This window comes from Phasianus colchicus, chromosome 2 (assembly GCF_987193195.1).
Source record: "Phasianus colchicus chromosome 2, bPhaCol1.hap1.1, whole genome shotgun sequence".
In the NCBI taxonomy this organism is placed as follows: Eukaryota; Metazoa; Chordata; class Aves; order Galliformes; family Phasianidae; genus Phasianus; species Phasianus colchicus.
Genome location: NC_143437.1, coordinates 6,190,477 through 6,213,531, shown reverse-complemented (window position 1 = coordinate 6,213,531; position 23,055 = coordinate 6,190,477). Strand labels below are relative to the sequence as shown.

Genomic DNA, 23,055 nt, shown 5'->3' with positions numbered 1-23,055 from the left:
GTATTTTTTCTTTCCATTTATTTTTGTGGTCACTTTTCAAAACATGTATTAATAACCCATCCTAAGCTCTCTATAGGAGCCAACAATCCAAATCTGTTTTGAAAATTAAAATGAATGAAATCTCCATGGCTTTCTTTTAGCTGTGGTGGAGCAGGAAAGGGCTCTTGCTTCAGCCTGTCCCAATCATTCTGTCCTCACCTTCATACTGATGTCTGGTCCCATCCTACTCTGGCTCCTCTTGGGCTTTATGTCACTCCTGTCCCTTATCCCCTGCTGTCACCCTGCTGTTTCTACTTCCCAGTTGCCCATGACTGCAGATCATTGCAAGGACCATCCCACTGCTTGAAACCTTCAAAGAACAGCAGGTTCTTAAGTGAAGTTTCCCAAAGCAAACCAATATTAATGGCTAATCTTTCGGTCTGACAAATTACAGCTGAAACCATTAATAAATAAAGGCAGATGAAAATGCAATTTCTCATGGTGAGTACTGGTTATCTTTCTGCTATGCCTTGTGTCATAAAAAGCTCAGTTTTAACATGGAAAAATATTAAAGAGGCCTTTTGTTTGTTTTCCAAAATCTATTTGGCCTCAATGGTACATAAGGAAAATAACAAAACACAGGTGCACTTGGAAATTATGAAAACTTGCAACTGATTACAAAAGAGGGATTTCCAAACAAACCTCTCCTAGAAGGTTCTCTGTATATCAGAGACCCTACTTTCAAAAACAAAACGGCCTCCATTTGAAATAGTTCAGCTCATTCTGGCGTTTGCCATCCTGAGAGCAAGAATCCTTGACAGGAAACTAAAGGCACACTGCTTTCATGAACCTTCATTTTTCCCTTAATCAGTTCAACAGCAGAACACATGACACTACTATGCGTGCCTTCACCTGCTGCCAGTACTGCTTCAGGCCTCAGTGATACTGTTCTATAAAATAATGTCAAATTAATCATATTTGAGGCTGTTCCTCTGAATTCATATTGGATCTTTTCAAGGAAGTTATCTTAATAACATTCCACTCCTGCCCTCTGGAAAGCAATGACTTTTATCATGGGACGGCTCTGTATGCTTAGCATATCTCCAAATTACTTTGGTAAAAACATACAGTAAATTTTATGCATAAAAGCTTTTTGAAGCATTTTAAAAGACAAGTAGAGCATGAAGATGATGCAGTAACCTGTTTGCATAGTGCTCTGCCATCTATCTCTCCAGACTCTTGAAAAACCGACGTGGTTCCTCAAGGGACTCCCTTGATTAAAGAACATTAATTAATTGAGTGAACATCTGTGCTGTTTTTCAACTAATAATTAAGATTAGTGAGGAACTGTAATCTCTTTAGAAGTGAAAAGTATACAGAACAACTGCAGCCCACTATCTCACAGAATTTGGGTAGGGCTAAGCAACTACGACATTTGCCATAGTCGTTCCCAAGAGATTTGGAAGGTTGTGTGGTGGAAGCAGTCATTTTGCTTCCTCGCTAGCCCAGCAACAGGAACATTTTATTTTTGGCTTCATGCGTTAACATATTAACCATGACAGTGCTGACATCTGTTGCTAAACAAAATTGAGTATAAATGATCCAGAAAACTGCCGTTAAACTCAGAAATTATTTTTGGAGTTTGAAATTAACAACTGTCAACACAACTGATGTTTCCACTTACGCACAAAAATGACAGGAATTTTAATGAATTCCCCAAGTTCCACGTGCAAAAGAAAGAAGGAAAATAAAAGTAACGATTTCAAGTGCTCTCAAACTCTATTACAAAAAACCAACCGACCTATATGGTACCATTAGAACTCAAGAACTACCTAACAGGGCTAGATGAGAAACTGTCCTACCATCTACGGAAATGAAGTAGTGCTCCTATTCCACTTCCATCTCCTAGTGCAACCCACAAGGTTGGGCCACACCCAGGACCATCCTTTTCCTCACAGAGGAAATAGTCCTAATTATTTTAATATGGGACACTGAAACCAAAGAGAGCAAAGCCTTTGATATGCAGCACCAGAAAGAATTACAGAATCAAAGAATTGCAAGGGTTGGAAGGGATCTCAAGAGATCATTGAGTCCAACCCCCTGCTAAAGCAGTTCCCTACAACAGGTCACACATGTAGGCATCCAGATGAGCCTTGAGAATCTCTGTAGAAGGAGACTCCACCACCTTTCAGGGCAGCCTGTTGCAGTGCTCTAGCACCCTTATCATCAAGAACTTCCGCACGTTTGTATGGAACTTCCTAAGTTCTGTTTTAGGCCATTACTCCTTGTTCTATTGCTACACACCAAGAGCCTGACCTCATCCATTTGCCTCCCACTTCCCTTTAGATACTTATAAACATTAATCAGATTTTGATCTCAACAGCAAAAATGAGATTTCATTGCATATGACAATGAAAGAGTCTAGAGACCACAAATATTGGAAGACTGCAGAAGAAAGCATTTCTGAAAGAGAAAATAGACTCATTTAAGCTTTTTTAAATACTTTCTTAGACGCACTCGAGTCTGAGATAGCACATCAAATTGCCAGTCTGGAACAAGTACAGGAAGAACAAGCAGACCCAGGATGGGCCACACACATCCTTGTTGGACATGCGTCAAGAACCACTTGAAACTCCTGCAAAAGTGGGAAAATTGAGTTTGGAATTCATCAGATCTTGACTCCTGTGGTGTCACAATAATTACAATCTTATGCAACCTTTTTTTTTCCCCTATTCATTTTTTCATTTTCTTAAGTGTTCCAATAACATATAATAACTGACAGCAAAATTCTCTGGATGAAATTATTCTCTCCTTTTTTTGCTTGCAGCACAGAGAGTTTAAAGCCTACTGAAGGATTAAAAATTAATCTATTTGCTGTCATGATATCACTCCTCAGGCTTATCTACTTTACTTGGGCAGCAAATGCACTTTTTGTGTTACTGGCCCCACTCCAGCCCAGTATTATTCTGATGTAAAAACTCAGACAAAACCAGAAAAAGAATGTGCTATTGCCAGCTTGTAGACTTCAAAAAAATAAAATACAACAACCTGTCAGGTGCAAATAATGTAAACACACTTACCCTGGAATCCTTTTCCAGATGAAGCTTATGTTGAAGACTTCGTCTCCTTCTGGCCTTGGCAATGCCATTGTGATAGAAATAGTAACCAGTATCTAGAAAAGGGAGCTGAGGAAAAGAGAAAAACAGAGTTATCAGCCTCTAATAAGGATGTCATGGAAAACTTTACCTGTGAGGTGACTCAGGAGTCAACAGAACAAGACTTGTGAGGAGTTGCACCACAATGCCCAAATCACTCTTGAGAACATCACTTCCAAGTTACTTTTGAAGGTGTGCCCAGCAGCATTAAGGCTATTTGCTGCAGTTTTACTGTGTGTAACCTGTATGCACACTTGGTATTATTTTTACCTTAAGCTTAAGGTTATTAGCACTAATATTCTGAAGGGCAAATCTCTTGCTTCCTGAAAAAGATGGAGTAAAAGAACAAAAACTGCAAAATTATTTGAAACTACCACAAACCATCCTCCAACAGTAAGGTGTTACACAAGTACCTTTCCAAGTCATTAGAATGCATCAGAGGCAATGCCATAATTGCCAAATCCTGGGATGAATAATGGCAGCAGGATCCTGTTGTCATAAATGAGACTCCATACCTGTATACAGGTACATGCAGTTCATACATATTGTTTTCCTACTATGACATTATTTCCTGTTTTCTTACATTTATCACAGTATCTGTTGCAGTTCTGCAAATGTATTTTGGAATTTGCGTGGAGTAGCACAGGAATGCAAGTTTCTCAGGGAATTCTGAAAGTTTAAAATTACAAAAATGACTGAGATTTAACTTTTTTTTTTCCCCTCTAAGTCTTCTTTTTATGCTATTTCAAACAGTCTATGTCAATGAAATCAAAACATTCCATTTTTACTTTTAAAATCCCACTGTGTGTGATACGCTAAAGGAACTTCAAGAAAAAAAATCAAAGCATTCCGTTCTGATACAAGGACCTCCTAACTGCAGGTTAAGCAGATCTCATCCAAATCATTGCGGACTCTTGGAGCTGAGTCTCAGCTCCGTCTGGAGAGCTTTTCCGGGCAAATAATATCTTGTATCAGCTTCATACACACATGAAGAACAACACAACTGTATTTGAAGGAGAAACAAGGCTACAAAAAAGCTCACAGCAGCAGCCACAGAAGTCCTCCCATCTACCCTCATAGCTATGCCTCTTAAGGCTCCAATTCTGTTCAGTTTTAGCTAATTTTTTAATAAATGGATTCACATTTCATGTTTTAAAAGTTTAGGTCTGGTAACGTCACAAAATGGATAATAAGATAATTTTATGATGCAGTTTGTCAATAGATCTGGCTTTCAAGAAAATGGCTCTTTCCTCACATAGGATATATAACACCCCAAAGATAAGCAGAAAAAAAAAAAATCTAAGTAGCCAGATCAGTTACACCTTGAATACAACTAGCTGTGCTAACCATTACCATGCATCAGAAGCTGTGGTCCAATTTTCCCTTTAACTTCCTCATAGTGAAATCAAGTGTTTTCCTGTCTCATTATCAAATACTCAAATCCATTCCAGCCAAATATTGATCTTGATGTTCTTCCATTAAGGAAGACTCTCAGCGATATTGGAGATATCTGGAAGGATATTGAAGATACATGACACATACTCATTCATTTTTGGTGTAGGATTAGAACCAACTAGAATGAGGAAACACACCCTGCAGTAAACCTTTATAGTCAGCGTGTTAAAGTCCAACCTAATGAGAAAGCAATAACAGGATCACATGGAAGCAACCAGATCCACGGACAAAATCACAAGTAATCCTGAAGCACTTAACTGACTATTCTGCTCTTTCCATAGAACATGGCTTGGGTTGGAAGTGACCTCAAAGCACCCCCAGCCCAACCCCTGCCATGGGCTGGCTGCCCCCCACCAGCTCAGGCTGCCCAGGGCCCATCCAACCTGTCCTTGGGCACCTCCATGGATGGGGCAACCACAGCCTCACCACTCTAACAGATATTCCAGTAATCTTCAGGAAACTCAGATGTTTTACACTTTGCAGTTTTTATACTCCTTCAGTGAAGCTGTGGGTGGATAGACAGGAAGGGGGCTAAGCTAGGCAATAACTGAAACGTGACATGATCAAACACCATGAGTTGTGAATAACAACAAAAATAGCAATGTGCAGAAAGAATCTAAACTCTTCAGGAAATCATTAAACTATAGGAAGGCAGGGAAAGTCAGATGCCAGCAAAGCACTTATGATGGTGCATACATTGATGAGGGTTTTTGCAATGAAATCCATGAAGCCACTCAAGTGCTTCATGTTTGACAGACTACTGTGACTCCAAACACCAGGATGCTGGTACCTGACAGCTGGGTTGCTTTTCCTGCCATTAGGTTCTCTGGGAGCTCAGTTCTGCTTAGGAGCTCAGCATGACCACATAAACACCGCACATAATAATGTGAAATGAAAACCAAAGGGCTCACGTGCACCACAAGCCCTGAAGATCCACCAGTAGTAGCTTAGCTTACTCTGTAATACGTTCACTGTAAAGCTGGAACTGAATTGGAATAGAATCCTATTTCTGCAGCAGACTGCACAAAATATTGGTGAATTATTCACTCAATCTTGTGGCTCTTTCTGTAAGAAAGAAACAAAAGCTTCCTGCCCTCACACAAAAACTAGCAATTATATAAGATTACTAATTACTGGCAAGCACTTGAAAATTAAAGTAAGAAGGATTATTAAGAGCGATAAAAAATAGGCCTAATATTGCCCTCATGCATAAATAAGGCAGACTCTGAGAAACCCAGGAATTATGTAATGTATTAACTTGTATAAAATTACTGGTGAAAAAGACACAAGTAAAAACAGAATCACTAATTGAACACAGCAAGGAGAGCAAGCCCTCATCCATCAATCCGTGCCAACCTTTTCTTTAGCTTTGCAACTGCCTTGATGAAGTACTTAACCTCCTTCCAGAAAAGAATGAGGACCAGAAAATTACTTTTGAAATTTCGGTGTTCAACTAAGTGGAGGAAAGAAAATAACTCTTTAAATGGAAGAGGCTTATCTAGAAAGGGAAATGGCTGGGATCTCTGCTTTTATCAGATTACTGCTGCAACAGAGCAGTACAGGTGCAATTAGAACTGAAATAAAAATAAGATAAACTCATGGCCCACAGCCTTCCTGCACTCCCCTCCTTTCATATGCAGTCTTTCCCATGCAGGAAATTTACTTGGTGCTGCTGTCCTAGATGCAGTCTTTGAGAAAAGGGGCTGCAATAGGCAGCTAGGATTCTACCCTGCTTGCATTGCTTCTGGGCTGCTGAACTCTGCTACAGCCTGTCAGCAAACAACTGCTCCTAATGGGGGCTCAGGAGTTGTACCACACAATAGTGAAAGGGGAACAAAAGGCACAGCACACTGCTGAGCCTCCAGAAGCAGTTCTGCTCCAAGAAGGAAAAGCAGTCATAGGGTATCGTCTTCCTCACAGGCACCTGGTCCAGGTCAGGGTAGCAAGCAGCTCTGTTGGAGCGGATGTCCATCCTGCTTTGTCTGCTTGACAGAGAAGGTCCAACTTCATTTCCTTGTCAATCCTGTGTTGGACAAAGCATGGTGGCATCAAATCTAATTCTGTCTGAAAGCACAAGACATCAAGATCAGCTGCACAGCAGTGCAGGAGTTTAAAGATAAGAAGCCACAAAAAGACTAAACTCCAGCTGTTTCCCTTACCTAAACCAGTAGCATCTGAGCCACCTCGGAGACACACAACAGTGAAGAAAAAAGGTACAATCAAGCCAGGAGTTTATGTTTGCAGCAAATGTATTATAAAGCACCAACAAATACTAACATTAGAAACTCACAAAATATTGAATAAAGCCATCAGTGGGATCACTATTTTACCTCAACAGTGAGGTCCAGTATTCACAACCTGTCTCTAGATTTAAGAAGTAACTGATGCAATGCAAACCCAAAGAGGAGCCTTGCTTCCCAGGCTTATCTTTCCCATAAAATGGCACTGACTTGCTTCAGGGCTCTATTTCCTGTATATCCCACAAGCAAATTATGGCACACACAGGAAGCAAGAACAGACTGAATAGCTCTGTCCTTTTTTAAGGAGTCTTCTCTCTGCCTAGGCTTCGCATGCAGCCTGTCCTGCTGCATCCCTTAGCACAGCATCCCTGAAATACTCTGCTGGGTTTTGTGTCTCATCTCCAGCGATTCTCTCCCGATGCCATATTACTCTAAAACATTTAACAACAGATTACTTGGACCTATTGCTATGGCTCCTTTTCCTAGTCTGCAGTGGAGACAACAGTCTGCAACAACTTCTTTAGAGTAAAATAATTGAAAAAGAAAGCATAAGCTGTTTGTTTGGTTTTTTTTTTTTTTAAACAGTTACCCCAGGGTCACCTTTCTTGATTGCCACTGAAATCAGCATAAATAGATTTGTCAGCAAGAGTGACTGAAAATCCTTATCCAGATAAGACGACAAAGACCTTCTTTGGGGCTCCTTGCCTGCATAAATATGGGACTGGTACATAGGAGTACAAACCAAGACTGGTGCTGAAGAAACCTTTAATCTGCTCTGAGGAAAAAAATATATATATATCTGCCCTCAATTAAAATAAATAAAGCATACTAACACAAAGCATCTCTCCTCAACATAGCCTTAGCACAGCTCCTGCCTTCAAAAGGGGCCATAAATCTCCGCAGGTGAGTTTCCATCCCATTACTGCTCAGTAATTATACAACCCAGACCTGGCACAAGAAAATGTGTTTGGAGCCTTCACGGGCCCCTCAGGCCCTGCTCCTTCAGTTGCCATTATAGCTGAAGCACAACGAAATGCCTCGCAGCAGAAATTAGAAACCTTTTAGAAACCTTTTCATCCCAGCTTCCTCAAACGCACCGAGGATGCTTATAAATATTCAATATGAATTTTTAAAACTCTTTCTCTCATTTTCCCTCACTCTGATTAGCATTAGAAATCGTTTTACTTTTAAATATACAGATGGGAGCCAAATCTGAAGTCAAAGGCACTCACTCACTATAGCGACAAGGACCACATACAAGTAAAGCCAGCTAGAAACTCAGGCAGCTCGAGGCATAGAAATAAAATAGAACAAAGGACAAATAAGAAAGGATTAATTCAAATGGCGGTAGAGAAGTGTGGAATAGCACAGAGGGCTAAAGTTTTGCCAGAGGTTGCTCAACGTGAAACTCAGTCCATAGTGCGCCCAAGGTGCCAGGCAAGGATTTCACACTCTCTCATTAGTTCATTATAATTACTCAAAAGCCTCAGCCAAAGGAGCTCAGGTAGAATCTGAGGTCCCAGGGTTAAAAGGTTCAACGCTCTGACTTGGTCTTCCTGGCCCACTTTAACAAACAAGTAGGTGCAGTGTAATTGTTTCCATCTAAGTAATAATCAAACCTAATCCTATTCATCTTGGCAAATTTGGCACATGGAGGTGTTAGCCACAGCTTTAATACTTCCAAAACGTAAATCTCATTAAAACATCCATTATACACAACACTATCCCTGTAAAGTCAGCTGAGATTCACGCAGTTCAGCATTTCTTCTACTGACGAATTCAGAAGCGCCTGGCTTAGCTAATTACATATGTTCTTATCTCTGTTGTACGTTCTTCCAATCAACAGGCAGTAATAAGAAAAGATTGTGGCTACTTGATCGAGTAGAACAGTAGAATCATTGATCTGTTCTTCCTTTTTCCAGAAGTCAATGGAAATATTATAATATACAAGGTAACAAGGATATATGGTATTCTCAGGATACTGGTTATCTTTAAGAACATGGCAACGCTGCTTGAAAGTTATATTACATCCTTCTCAAGCCACCAATAATAGTTTCCAATGGTTCCTCAAATGTTATTTCCTCTGGTAACATTATAAATGCAGATGTGGTACCCAAAGACTGCCAAACAAGATTTTATAAGGTTTTTTCTTAGTCTCTTTTGAATACAGTAAGTACAAGATTAAGGTGAATGCAGAAAGTAAATGGAAGAAAGGGACCAGCATTTGACTGACTAGAATTATGATTACATATCCATCTGTCCATGTGAAATTCAGAATTCCTGTGAGCTCCCCATACAATTCACTGCAAAAAAAAAAGAAAAAAAGGCACTTTCAGAGCACGATTCATCTGACCTATTTTAGGTGGCCATACAAGATGAGCAGAGCTATGCACCAGGAGCATCTTTTTTTTGCTCCAGAGACTGAAAGAAGAGCACATCTACCCATATTCAGATAGGTCAATTCTGATATCATAAGTATAATTCCTAATTTCTCACTAGTATTGTTCTTACACTGTCACACACAGCACTTGCGAGTGTTAACAAGAAACTGCCCCACTGGTTCACTGGTTTTGTCTCAAGTTCACAATGTTTGGAATTTGATTTACAATTGAATAACTCTAAGCTTTTATGTTTTATTGTGCTCACATCACTTAAGTTTGTCGCTGAAGAGCTTTATCCTGAAAGCCTGCAACAGTCATGTAAGTCATCAGCAACAAGGCTGTGGATTTGCTGTGAGTTTTATCAGTGAATTGAACACATCATTTCAGGCTTTTAAAAGAGACATTTTACTTTAGATGAATGGATCTGTGCATTTTAGAGTTTTATCTGTTACTCCCCAGTAACCACAGAACACATTATTGATTCTATCACGTGCACTGCTGAATACAGCCAAACCAGGACAGTTCTCGGATTTAGAAATGGATGTTCTTGCTTATACACCAGCACTCACATTGGACCATATGGATTGATCCAGGTCATCACCTGGAGTTGGTGATTGTTACTGTTGGATTGAAAGCTTTAAGTGAAGGCTCAGTAATCATCATTATGTCCTCGTACACAGATGCTGAGGATCCTATAAGAAGAGCAGCACCAACAAAACAAACAAAAACTAAACAAAAAACTCATACCCAGAAAAGCAAACAGAAATTAGACTCCAGACATTCTTCGGAGAAGTATCTGCCCCTAAACTTAACTTTCTTAACTCGCTCCTGCTAGTAGCTCAGCTGCGCACTATAGGTTACATCACAGACAGAAAACTGGTCAGTATCTGACCTGGTTAACTAATTAGTTCATTTAACACATGACAGTTAATGCTTTAAGAAAATCAGGAAAAAAAAAAGATGGTGTCCCAGAAGCGGATCTGCTATTTTTGTTTTACAACTAAAGGCTATCAAGACTAATGCTATTCACAGTTATCTCCTAACTGGAGAAACAAGGTGCCTCTGGGTCTCTTGCTGCTCTTTCAAGGCCCTACTGAGTTTTCAAAGCATCTCTCAAGATGGTAATATTTTGTGAAGTTTTTCACACCTCAAATATCCTCCCCACCATGATTATCCTGTCTAGGAGCATTTAATTTTCCTATCCATCTTGGCTCTTTCTCCCCCCCCCATGGTGGCACTGAACTAAGGCTTGGTTCAGGGCATGGTTTTCAATTATAAATTAAATATTCCTTGCAGTTTAGCCCTGGCAAGTGCTGTGAGATGCTGGGCAACCCCTGTTTCTATTAATACTAAGAGAATCTTAGGCAATTACAGCTGTTAATATTCTTGTTTCAGTTGCATGTAAAATAGCATAGTCTAATAAGTACTTGTTTACTGATTTTTATTTATTGATAAAATTCATTTAATTAATGTTTGCACAGCACTACTGAAACTATAAAATGCTAAGTGCCATTGTCAATACTTATTTAGTGGGTAAATCTATACGTATATAAGGTATCTCTTTAACAACAGAAATTTGGTATATATTTTAACATGACTAAATAATACATGACAAATCTCTTCTATCAGCGTGCCATAGAGAAGACTCAAATTATAATAAACAATTTAGTTATAGTCTGCACATTTCAGTGATCACGGTTTATTTCTAACAAAGGTAGATCGATATTGACAGCAATTAGTACTAACTAGAGTTGTTTTCCCTCTCTTCTGATCCACAACACAATTCTCTGTCCTTTTAAGGACGTAACTAAAAAGATGGACTCCTATTGTTACTCCAAGGTCCACTGTGACATCAGCTCTAAGAATATGGAGATAAAACACTTGAAATAAAAAGTTTGTTACATTTGAAACACGGCACTAAGATATAGCTTAACCCTGCTAAAAATAACTGGATCTGCATCTCAGAGATGGAGAGGGGTTAAGACAGCTACTCAAGGACACTGAATTTCAGCAAAGCGTTATTCAGCATTATTTTTAAATCAATGTCCACACAATAAAGCGTGTAGGACAAGTGTGTGCAAGTGCTCAGCTAATGTAGTGCCTAAAAGCAAAGTCATGAACTCAAACTCTAAGGAAATGCAGCTATAAAAGCAGCTCAAACCAAAACAAGTTGGCTACTGACAAGAACTACTCAAGAAAGCACAAAAAAGGTGAACTGTACTAATGCAAAGGTGCTGGCCTTCCCCAACACTTAAGAAAGGCTCTTAACTCTTTCTTTACAAACCCTTTATTCTCCATGTCTATTTAATGCCAGGCTGTCAAGCAACAGCTGATGGATAGAAAGTTCTTCTCAAGGAAGTTTCTATTGCTAGACCACACTGAACAAGTCTGGCATTTCCCAGAAAAAAAAGTCAATTTCTGGAGAAAAATAGATGCTGTATGGGAGAAAAGCTGATGGGCAGTAGTTAAAAAACAAACCTGCCCCATTAAAAAACAAAAGAAAAAAAAAAGAGTCAAGATACTAGGTTTGAAAAGAGCAGTGCAAGGAAGCCTTGAGAAAACATTTTCAGAGGAGCCAAGGAAAAGTAACATTTCAGAGCACTGCTGTTTTCCTTGCCTTTGTGAAGTTGCTGGACTGTGGTAGCAGAAAGTCGTGGACCTTTATCCGTATTAATAGAAGACCATGTCAGAGATGAATGAGTCCATTACTCGCATCATCATGAACTGAAGACAACTCATCTCAGCTCCAGTATGTCCTGTACCATCATCACTTCACAATGGAGGCTAACAGCTGTGAGTGGGTTCGAGAGCTCTGACTTAGATGGTAAATAAAAGATAAACAAAATCTGCCCAGATGCTAGCAATAATGATGAGAAAGGAAAGCAGATCACACTACCACCTCTTTCCCTTCCTCACTGACCTTTTAGTCAACTATGAAATGTCTTCTTACTATTTGTTACTACAAACTGATGGATGACAAATGTTTATTGCTGACAGAAATTGTGGTCAACCTAGTATGTGCTGATCTTTCTTTATTACATCAGTTAGGTTTATATAGGTTTTTAATTAATTACTTAAGCACACTTCAGTTTTTGGAGCTTGGAATATTGGTTTCTCTACCAATATATTTAACGTGGATAAAATGTCTTCAGTGAGAAGGGAAAAAAAGGTATCTTATATAAGGAAATTGAGTATTTTAATCCCATCAGAAAGAAGAGAGAAAACAATCTGTATCAGTTCTGTCTGGACTTCATTCTGAACTATATCTGAATTGCATGAGAAATGGAAAGGTTTTACAGCTAAAAGAAAAGTACAGCCACCTATGAAGTTTTAGGGTCTAAATGGTAATGCAAAAATCAATAGACTGAAATGCTGTAAAGATCAATCTTCAGATGGAGCCCAGACTCACAACCATCATTTAACCAGTGTAAACAACTGATTTTCATCATTACTTTTTTTTCCTCTAGCCTGCAAATATGTTCAGGCCCTAATTTGTCACACTTCTCCACCCAAACTCAGAAATGACAATTATGCATAACAGTTGATTCAGAGTGACTTCTAAATTGCTAAACTTCACCGACAGACATTTTTTAGATTAACTGACATGGGAAAGCACAAGGTCCCCATGGGGACCAGTAAAGGTTATAGCTAATTCACCACATCTCGGATGTAGCTGAAGCCTCAGGCAGAAGCTCCTGCTGTACTCAGCTCTGCACAATGAACAGTGAATGAAAGGTTCAGCCACAGAGCGATTACAGACTTGCACCAATTCATTTCACCTGTGTTTCATAAAGGATGAAAAGGCAGAAAGGAGGATACTCTCATCAACAAAGCATACACAATACCCCATCCATCCTCTCCATCCACTCCTCCCCTTTTTTTAAAACTACTTATTTAAGAGTTTCAACTGCCTACCTCTCGTTTGATATTGAATACTTCCCTGATAACACGGCCTATATCTCTACTTTATTAGTAGTACATGTATAGTTGTTGGGTCTCAGTTTTTACAATCTCGTTGAGTACTCTAGGAGAAGCCAGGTTTGACACAGTACCTTTTTACTCATCAAGTAAGCAAATAATCTAGTTCACTCACAAGCACTGGTAACACGCTTTTGCTGACTGGTTTGATGCAAACACTGAGGTCACTCTTTCCATTTGCTTTCTGTGGACAAAGAAATTAAGGATGTAACGTTTACACAGAGGTACTATTTGAGAAGATAGATAATACATGGCGAAGAACATTATGTCCCTGTTCACTTCTTGAGTGACTAAAGTAGCAACACTGCTGTCCATCTGAGCTGTTTACAACCCCATGTATAAATGGTAAGACTGAGCTAGCTTGTGCTCCCTAATTCCAGGTATAAGCTCACACTACTTGAAAATACAGCCAGGGCTCACCTGAGCCAGACTCAGAGTGACTGTTTTAACTTCATGTCCACATCAGGTTTCATCATGCAGAACAACACAAGGTGGTTGTGCAGAACTTCACACAGCTCACTCCGTCCCAAAGCACAGCCCACGACCATTTCAATGAACCTACAAGAGTTAAACACAGAGCTTGCATTGATTTACAGCAAGACCAGCGCACCAGATTACTCCAGGTTTCTTGGAGAAATCCCATCTTTGACAAAGAGTCAAGCAGTTTGGCTTCCTCCCACCAGAGGCCAGTGATAGATGGAAGCACCAGGCTGCTCGCTGCAATATTTATAGCCACCATCCTGCAGATGCAGCCAGCATCCTGTAGAAACCTGACATAATTATTTGAAAAGCTGAAATAAAAAAAAGAAAAAAAGAACAGAACTTTCTGTTGACTAGGACAGCACTGCGTGGCAAAGGTAACTTCACATCCATACATTCCATTCATTACTGCAGCCCTCACAGAAATTAGCCACTTGTCCTAAAACCAGACCTGCACAAGATGGTTTGCTTGCTCTAATATTTTAACAAGAGCTGGCACAATTTATCTTTCCCTTAATCATTTTGGCTTGATTTCCAGCTCACAGAATTTTCCATGAACATGCTCATGTCTCAGAACTCACTGATTAAAACTATCTACCAAATAAATCCTATATATATTTCAGCAGCTTCTTTGTAAGTGTTTAATTATGAGCATTTGACACGTGAGTCGTACAGATTCATTTTAACTGGAATAATTCCATAGATGGATGAAAAAAAGGACTGCATGCAAACTTCCACTTAACTGCCATGTCAAGCGTTACCATTATAACTAAGGTTCCAGATACAGGAACCATATAGGAAGTTCCATATAGGAAGTCTGACATATTTTATATATTTTTAAATGAGCATAGGCTTACTAGTAAAAGTTCTAGTTTAAATGAAATTTTTGTTGTTACTGCTCTGATCTGGCATTTGCTAAACATGTTAGCACTCCTACATTGATGATAACAGCTTTGCAGTTGGGTTTGCTTTCCCATTTTAACCACATTAGTAATGTTAAAGCAGTCTTCTAAGAATGGGTGGAGCATTATATCTTATCACCTGCCGTATTTTGAGAGGAAGACACAAAGCTATCTTCCACCTTCACACAAGTTGGCTCTTCTAAAAGGTAACATCTAATAAATTCAGGAATCCTACAGTTATCTCCATGCTTCTTGAAGGCACCCAGCCTAGCAGCACGTCAGCCTCCAGGACCATTTACCTGCTAAGCACTCTGAGCTGGGAGAGCACTGACAATTTATTTATTCTGGTCTAGAGGTTTGATATGGATGTGAGCTCCCAAGTTGGAAACAAAATGTTCTACCTCACGCAGAGTAACTGAAACCATCTGGTTCTGGTTGTCACATGGCAGTAAGATCTGTCCATCTGCTCTGATACCAAATAACAGCCATCCAAAACAGGGTTCTTTTACAAAAGCAGTTATCCTTTTGCTACACAGATTTGGGACTGGGGACAAATTTGACTTAAGCATAGGTAACAGCCACAGATATTCACACTGCTTCTTAGGGGGAACAGCCATCAGACTGCTCTCAACATCAAAACCAGCCCAGAGGAATGACAGCACCAGAATCCTACACAGAGCCACTACATATGGGATCACAAAGCTTCAACGCATACAGGCAGTTAATATACCCATACAATGTAGCATCCAGAAACAGCCTGAAAGTCACGTAGGAAAGCTATTTGGGCAAAAGGTAGGAGATGCTAGGCTGCCAGCAGGATGGTATATTCACAGGCAGTGACACCATGCTAATGGTCTTCGTTTATCTACACTAATATTAAAATAACTCGACTATGAACTCCACAGCACAGGTCTGAAATAGCCCAGTGGCAGACTAGAAGCAAAGAAAAGAAAGTAAGAGTTATTTCTGTATACTAATCCTGTCTCTCTTGGCACAGAACGCGAACCTTACATGCATGGCACTGAGATCTCCATGTACCATTGTGGAGAGAAATAACCCGGGGAGCTGAAGTCACTGCATGCAATGCTGCATGCAGCCCCAGGAGGCTGGCTCAGGTCTGGTGGCAGCCAGGAGCTACCAGAGCTGCTCTCCTTGCCTGAGGATGGAAGGGAACAGGCAGCAGGAGGCACCCAGCTGCATCCAGGCTTCAGGCACTGATGCTCCTCAGCAGTTTAAGGCTCTCAGACCTTGGAGCTGCATCCTGCAGCAGAAAACCATCCCTGGTGCCTTGCTACCACACCACAAGCTTTCATCAGGCAGAGGTTCAAGCTAGACTGCAGCATACCTTGTTGTTCTGGTGTGAGCACAGTATCTGGAGATGCTGTTCACTTCTTTGTACGTTTTCTCTATTCTTCTCCTTGACACTGGTAAAACTAATTATAATGTAAATGAAAAGAAATAACTGCATGTCCTGAGTTAGGCTGCAGCTTGAAGAAAACAAGTGAAAAAAAAATGTCTGACAGGGCATTTCTTGGTTCTCTGTCACACATGCAATTTTGCCATTGAGTTCAGGCTATGTGGAATAAATAAAAGCACAGGCAGCTTCGCAAGCAAACAATTTTTCATTTGAGCTGTAGCACAGAAAATAAAACAAAACTTATCTGTAAAAGTAAGGTTTAACTTGCATGTCTTGCCAGGAAACAGAACTACACCATGTATTCAGAACAGTAATAGAGCAATTACAGCAGGGATCCATAGCAGGGGAGTCTGACCTTGTTTTGCATTCAAAGAATAAATGCTACAGAAAGCTGACAAGGTAATTATTTGAAACCTCAAACAGAACACACCGCCAGCAAGCAGCCGGTTTGGGTCTCTGATAGGGAAGGAGCTCAGCAAACACCAGCTGAGGGATGTGCATGAGCATTTGTTTTCTTTCTGTGGATAGAGACCAGCTTTCACACGTATGAGCAAGTACATTAAAGTAACGTGGGACCTTTTGTTCTGAGTTAACCAGCTGAAGCGTTCACTACTGTTGCTGCTCCTATGGAATGCAAAATAGAATATAACAGCAACAACAAAAAAGCACCATTTTGAAAGGAATATATTATTTCACCTACGAGGCAAACTCCCTGCTGCCACAGTATAACTGAGTTAATTCCTCTAGAGTGTAAATAGGAGCCAATGGGACTTCCCAGCCAGAGCCCAGCAATACACTGCCGGCACTCTGCAGGCATGGAACTGACGTGGGTCCAGACCCTGTTGGCTGCTCTCTCCACAATTACTTTCTTCCAGGGTCTTTCTGGAAAAATGAGCTATCCATCGTCCCCCCCAGCAGCACATCTTACCACAGCAGGATCAAACTTTCCCTAGCAGTTAATTGCTTTTTCCCCTTAACTTGAACACATCAGCTCACTCTTGAAAACTGAAGTGTTTTCTATTATGGTGAGACCTATTGAAATCTTGGTAGCTGCACAATTAGTATTTGCAAGAAATTTCCGTCTTAGTTTCCTTATACATTTTCTTAGTAACATTCCAGTTCTAGAAAGGCTTTTTCTGTTTCTATAATGAAGGATTACTTTGTGCAAACAAACACCCTTTCCTCTAGGCCAACATGAAATGCAAAGCTAATTAATTATTAAACATATTAGCGCACGGAAACACTGCAGTCTGAGACTTGACATTGACATCAAGTCTTCAGACTCCAATGGGCTCGTGTGGGGAGGACAGGCTCCCTGACTCTTCTATGCATGGAATGTTCCACTGCTGTGTTGTCAGTTTCCACATCAGATGCAGAAGAATTGGGCTGCCCAAGTAAGAATTCTGGCTTATTTATGGGTTACGTTTTGCTTCAGGCAAAATGGTGTTTGCACCATGTAAGTACACATGAGCTCCCATCATTTCATCCAGAAACTCACAGGCAGCTCCATAAAGTTTGGTCCTAAACCAGCAGCCTCCAAAGCAAAAAACAGAAAGCAGAAAGTCACAACTGTGACAGTTCACCTTTGTTTCTGCAAGATTTAGAGAGAGCAAATGACCAGGCAATAAATACATCAAGGAAAAAGAAACAACAGCCAAATTTTGGGTGACATAAGATTCTCCATGTTCTAAAATCTGAGGCCACTCAACACCAACTGTTTAAAACCCTTCACCTCAGTGCTACCAGTAGCAGAATAGTTAGATATGGTGGCATTTTGTAGACTGTATCTGCCTCAGTGTTGCTGGTGAAATGGAAGAGATGCCCGAGTTCTGATCTCCAGTTATGAGACCTATACAAGTGTTTCTTTCAGCTCCCCTTGGTAGAAAGGAATAAGAACTGCAGTGCAAGATCAAAAAGCAGCTTTTTTCAGCCTGCATTAAGAAATGTATTCTGGTGGTAAGGTGCCAGAAGGCAAACAGAAAAAAGGAAGTTGTTCCTTTCATAGTTCTCACAATTTAACATGATGTAGCTATTAGGGGGTTGCCTCCTAACTCCTGTTTGCTTGAAGATAGCAAGACTAAGCACCTTAAAAGAACATGCTTTATCACAGCATTTGTTTCATAGGGAATATATAGAAATAAGTACAAATGGACTGCAAAACTTTAAACATTAAAAGAAAAAAATCAACACAATTAGATTTACAGAGGTCCATATTTGAGGTTAATTTAGGAAAAGTTAAAGAAAATTGGTCAGCATTCTTAAGACTCTGCCTCATGTTACGGCCCTAAATCTAAATGCAGGCAGTTGTTTATATGAGCACCGAGCCCTCCCAAAATAATTAAATGGGCACCACGTTTAAAGCACATATTTTAGCCCACCTGAAGTCTTGCAGCAGCGTTGGAATGATGGCAGGGAACACGGCCAAGGAATCAATTAGAAAGCACATCACACTGTTCATGACATTAATCTTCAAGGCAATGTTCTCCCTCGCATTCCTGCAGAAGTTTGTTATTAAATAACTGCAATATGCACTCGTGCACAGTTTGTGTTATCAGGGAAAAACCACGAGCACTAAAAATATGTAATTTAGAAATCAGCTCCTGCAAAGTCATGGGAACACACATCTGTGGTACACAACAAGTATAAAAGCAATCTCTCTTCTACACATCTTAAATCCACCCAAAAAAAAAAAAAAAAGCTCTATCTGCCCTTTACTACTGCCAGGAAAATACCGGCACTGAAACAAAGGTGATTGCTTTCAGACAACAGTATTTCTCCAGTATTGGTAAGGGTAACTGGATTTAGTTTAAGTAAATAATTCAGTGTATTGTCCAAACAGTGAAGCATGGAAAAGTCACTTCTCCTTGCATAAAGTTTTTCCTATTTTTCAAGAATGTAGACAGCAGTTCTATAGATGATACTTTCCCAAAGAGTTTACCATTCCCAGCTCTGTTTGCATACACATACATATCCGTGTTCAACTTTTTGCACTGCTGTTATGACTGTTAAAGCTAGGCCTGCAGACTGTAAACTGAGATGCTAGATAAGCCCAATGAGAGCAAAACAGATCAGGAGGCTCTTCTATCCAGCAGTACTGAAGAGACAGCGGTGTAGATGGCACATGCTTTTACTGACACCCACCTATCTCCTTGTTCAGATTTCCCCTGCAGATTGCCATCAGACTCTGATGGATTATCCTCACCTAAATGCCAAACTCTAGGAACTCCTCCCGCTCCCTAAAATCTCTGCCTTGCAGACAGCAGGGTGCTATTTTCTCTCACATTTGTAGGCACAGGGTGGGAGGCTTTCTAGCTCTTCAAGGACTGGGATGATGTAACCTGAAAACCTCTCGGGACAGCACGTGCACAGCACAAGAGCCTCGGCCACCTCCTCCTCGCTGTGAGCACACGCAGAAAGCACCGCAGCTCTGCAAGGCTTTGTTTCTTGGGACTCCTGCATCCAAGGGACACAGCATCCCTGAGACACGTACAGGAAAGCAGATCCTCTCCTCCCACGTACCTGGGGGACCTCCCTCCAGTTCTTGCCGAGACGAGCTAAAAGACTGATTTCCATGTGGAATCAGTACGCATCTTAACAAGCCCTGGGAAGATAACTGTAACAACCCAGAAGCTGCTCTTCTTCATTCTACAGCTCTCCTCCCCCCCCCCCCCATCTCTTCCCAACATGCTCACAGCAGCATTTGTAGGCATCTAGCTAAAGTACAAAGAAATTCAGCTCTGCAGCAAGGTACCCTTCCCTCCTCCTGAGGCCTTATCAGGTACCCCCAGGATAGGATAGAATATGATGGAAGGAGTGCAGGCAGAGAGCAAAAACAAGAGAAAACTGTTGACCAAACAACACTATCTACAAAGTTTCAGGTAACATGACCAAATTCCTATAACAGCTCCTGACCCAAAGGCAGCAGGAGAGCAGCCCCACCACCACCAGGACAAGCCCAAAACAAAAGCATCTTATCAGCAGCAGGCATTAGTGGTGTTCAAAGCAAAAAAGACACTGTCCTCATTTCTGTAACAAGCCCCCACTGGAGTCAAGGCAGCCTGAGGGAGCGAGTCTCACTTCATAAGACAGACACACAGGTATACCAGGGGATTAAGTCATTTCACTTAGTCAAGTTCAGCATGCAGTTCCCATTCACTTCTTTGGAAGTCAGATCAGGATCTCATTGCATAACTACTAGGGAAAGAAAAAAACAAATATTGCTCACACACCTCTATTTCCCTCCACACTCCACCAACCAAATACTGCCTGGGCATTGAGCCTTCCAGGAACCGTCCCGACCAGTACACTGTATTAGACCTACTGACTGTACCCTAAACTGTTTAGAGCTCTGATTACTATTGCAGTGTTAGAGATTTCTAGCACAGCAAGGCTCTCCAGGAGCCGGGCAGAGACTCCTTGACACCGAAGCTACCGAGGACTTCCTAGGACCTCAGGAGAGAAAACAGCCTCCAATGGAACTCGAAGTTTCCCAACTTACATCAATTTGTGATGAGCACTGATTGCATACCACGCTTAATATCAACTGGATTCTCTGCCCTGACAACGTCCTATTTCTTCACGAGAATAACAGGGACACGAAGGAAGCTGCCAGCCTCTCAAACTTATGTGTCAAAATCCCTAAGAAATCTGCCATTTAAATCGTGTGCGAGCTTCTCCATGGAGATACAGCTTTAATTATTTTCAGCGCTCGGAGCAGTTTCAATTCCAGCCGTGCTCAGGAAGCTCTCGGGCGGCCCGGCCCCCGCTGCGCTCTGCCCCACACAGCTCCCGAGCCCCGCAGGATGGGAGCTCAATTGGAGGATGTTTACGCAGCGAAGTCCAAAGACGCCGCCGAGCGACCCAGCATGTGGGAAACTCCTCACCTCCCAGTCGGAGCCGAACGCCCTCCCGGGAGACTGCCGTGCAGCGGCTGCGGGAAGCGGACTCCCGAAGCCGTGCGGCTGTAGGACGCAGCCGTGCTCCATCCCCGCTCCCCAGCGGCTCCGGGCAGCCCTTACCTTGCGCACCCCTCCGAAGCCGTGATCCGCCGCCACCCGCTCGGCCTCCGCCTGGTCCCCGCCGTGCAGCTCCACCAAGAACTGGTTGGTGTAGACGGCTGCCCGGGCCGGGGCCCCGAGGGAGAGCAGCAGGACGAGGAGGAGGAGGACGAAGGCGCCTCGCAACAGCAGCGCCGGCCCCACCGGCATGGCCCCGCGCTGAGCGCCCGCCGAGGCAGCCCGCGGGGAGGGCGCCGGGCGGGCGAGATGGGGAAGCGGCCAAAAGATGCAGGGGGGGAGGATGCGAGATGGTAAGGGAGGGAGGAAACAAATAACAACAACAACAAAAAAAAAAAATCAAAAAATTCCCAAGCTGAGGAAAGCGGCGGGAGCGGCCGGGCTGCAGGGGCTGCTCGGGGCGCGGCGGTGTGCGCGCTGCCGGCGCTGCAGCCCCGGCCCCTCCTCAACGCGGAGCCGGCGGAGGGGAAGCACCAGCCGGGAGGGGACACCGCCGCGCTGCCAATCACGGCCGGGGAGGATCGCCCCGCTCCCCCCCGCCCGCGGCTGGCGATCGCATAGCCCGCAATGCCCCCCCGGAGCCAACCCCGCTCAGCATCCCGGCAGCCCCACCCCGAGCCCCAGCTCTGCCTCCCGTGGAGGGGAGGGGGGCTGTCCCGTTTAGCGGGTTCTGACTGCCAGCAGCTGTAAGGCTGGGGGTCGAATGCTTCAGCAGAACGCACCTGGGCAGGTGTTGGCAATTTGCGCGGTCCGGTGCCAGCACCTGGCTCCCGTAGCGAGCCCGATGAGCAGCAGGTGCACCCTGGCCCAGCAGAGGGTCCCCGTGCCCCTTTCGGCACAAACCAACGTACAGAGAAGCATTCAGGGGAAAAAAATCAGGGTCCGGGGCCCCAGCTGTGCTGGGAGCACTGAGTGCGGGGCTCTGGGCTCGAAGAACAAGCTGTATGTGAGATGCAAGGAAAGCAACGGCAGGGTTGCACCTGTGCAGAGAGCCTGGATGGGGTCGGTGTGCTGGGGGGGTTTTAGAGAGGTGGCTGTGCCTAAGGGGAATGGAGCTCTGCTGAATAGAAATCTGCCCTGCTCAAAACTCCTAATGGAAATGAATAGTACAGAGTATTCACTGTTCCATCAAGGTGTATGATAACCTGTTCCTACAACTATGTTCGTTAATTTATCATGAAAAAAAAAAAAAAAAGTTAATCCTCAGATTGATCCCTGAATGGAGCCCTGGGAACAACTCAGGACATAGAAAGCACAGTAAGGCAGCACTGCCCTCAAAACAAATAGTGATAGATTTACCACAATCCATTCTACAAATGGTCCAGTGGAGTACAATACCTAAATCAATTGGGGAAAACAAAAGAAAACAAAGATCACAAGGAAGACTCTTCTTCCATTAACCTCCAAAGCTTTAGAAAATGACAGAAAAGCTCACCATGTGATTGTGGTTCCAAATGAGTGTTAGTTTGCCATGACAAATTATTGATTTCCTTCCTCTGGGTAAAAGAAAATCCCTCTTCAAACAGAAGGGAAATGGTAACTTGGAGCCTGATCCAAAGCCCTTTTAAATCAACAGAAGTGCTGTAAATGAAAGTCTGGTGTTGGGAAAAAAAAAAATCAAACACTGGGGAAAGGTAAAATATGAGCAATGGCACAATAAAGAAGGAAAACATCTTTGCAACCTCATTAAGACACTACATCAATAGAATCCTGATTTTAGATGCTTGTTCTTAGCATACACAGTTATTAAAACAACTTTATATGATATTTCTTTAAGCCAAGGTGCTTGCTTTCATCAATATTCAGCAATACCTCTCCTCACAACATCTCTCCCAGCATGAAAGCAGACCCTGCAGTTTGATTTGTTTCCAGGTGACTCAGGGGCTGTGAGGCTCTCAGATCAGTAACAGCTGCTGGTAATGTCTCACCAGCCATTGGAGGCCCCTCTGGTTTCCATCCACAGCTGTTCCTCAGGAGGAGAAGCTGAGGGAAATTAAAACAGAAGCAGCCGAGTGGAATTTTCTCTACTCTAAAATTTCCTATATGTGAGAAT

General features: G+C 42.2%; 1 protein-coding gene across 1 annotated transcript in view; it reads right to left on the bottom strand.

Annotated features, from left to right (window-relative positions):
- PCSK2 (proprotein convertase subtilisin/kexin type 2) overlaps positions 1 to 21,485 on the bottom strand; it is a 93,870-nt gene extending 72,385 nt beyond the window's left edge. The window contains exons 1-2 of the mRNA XM_031603310.2: positions 21,006 to 21,485; positions 3,060 to 3,164 (exon numbers count right to left, since the gene is read on the bottom strand). Coding sequence (XP_031459170.1) covers positions 3,060 to 3,164; positions 21,006 to 21,194 — 294 coding nt within the window. The 5' untranslated portion in view covers positions 21,195 to 21,485. The remainder of the gene's footprint in view (positions 1 to 3,059; positions 3,165 to 21,005) is intronic.
- Between the last annotated feature and the right edge of the window lie 1,570 nt (positions 21,486 to 23,055).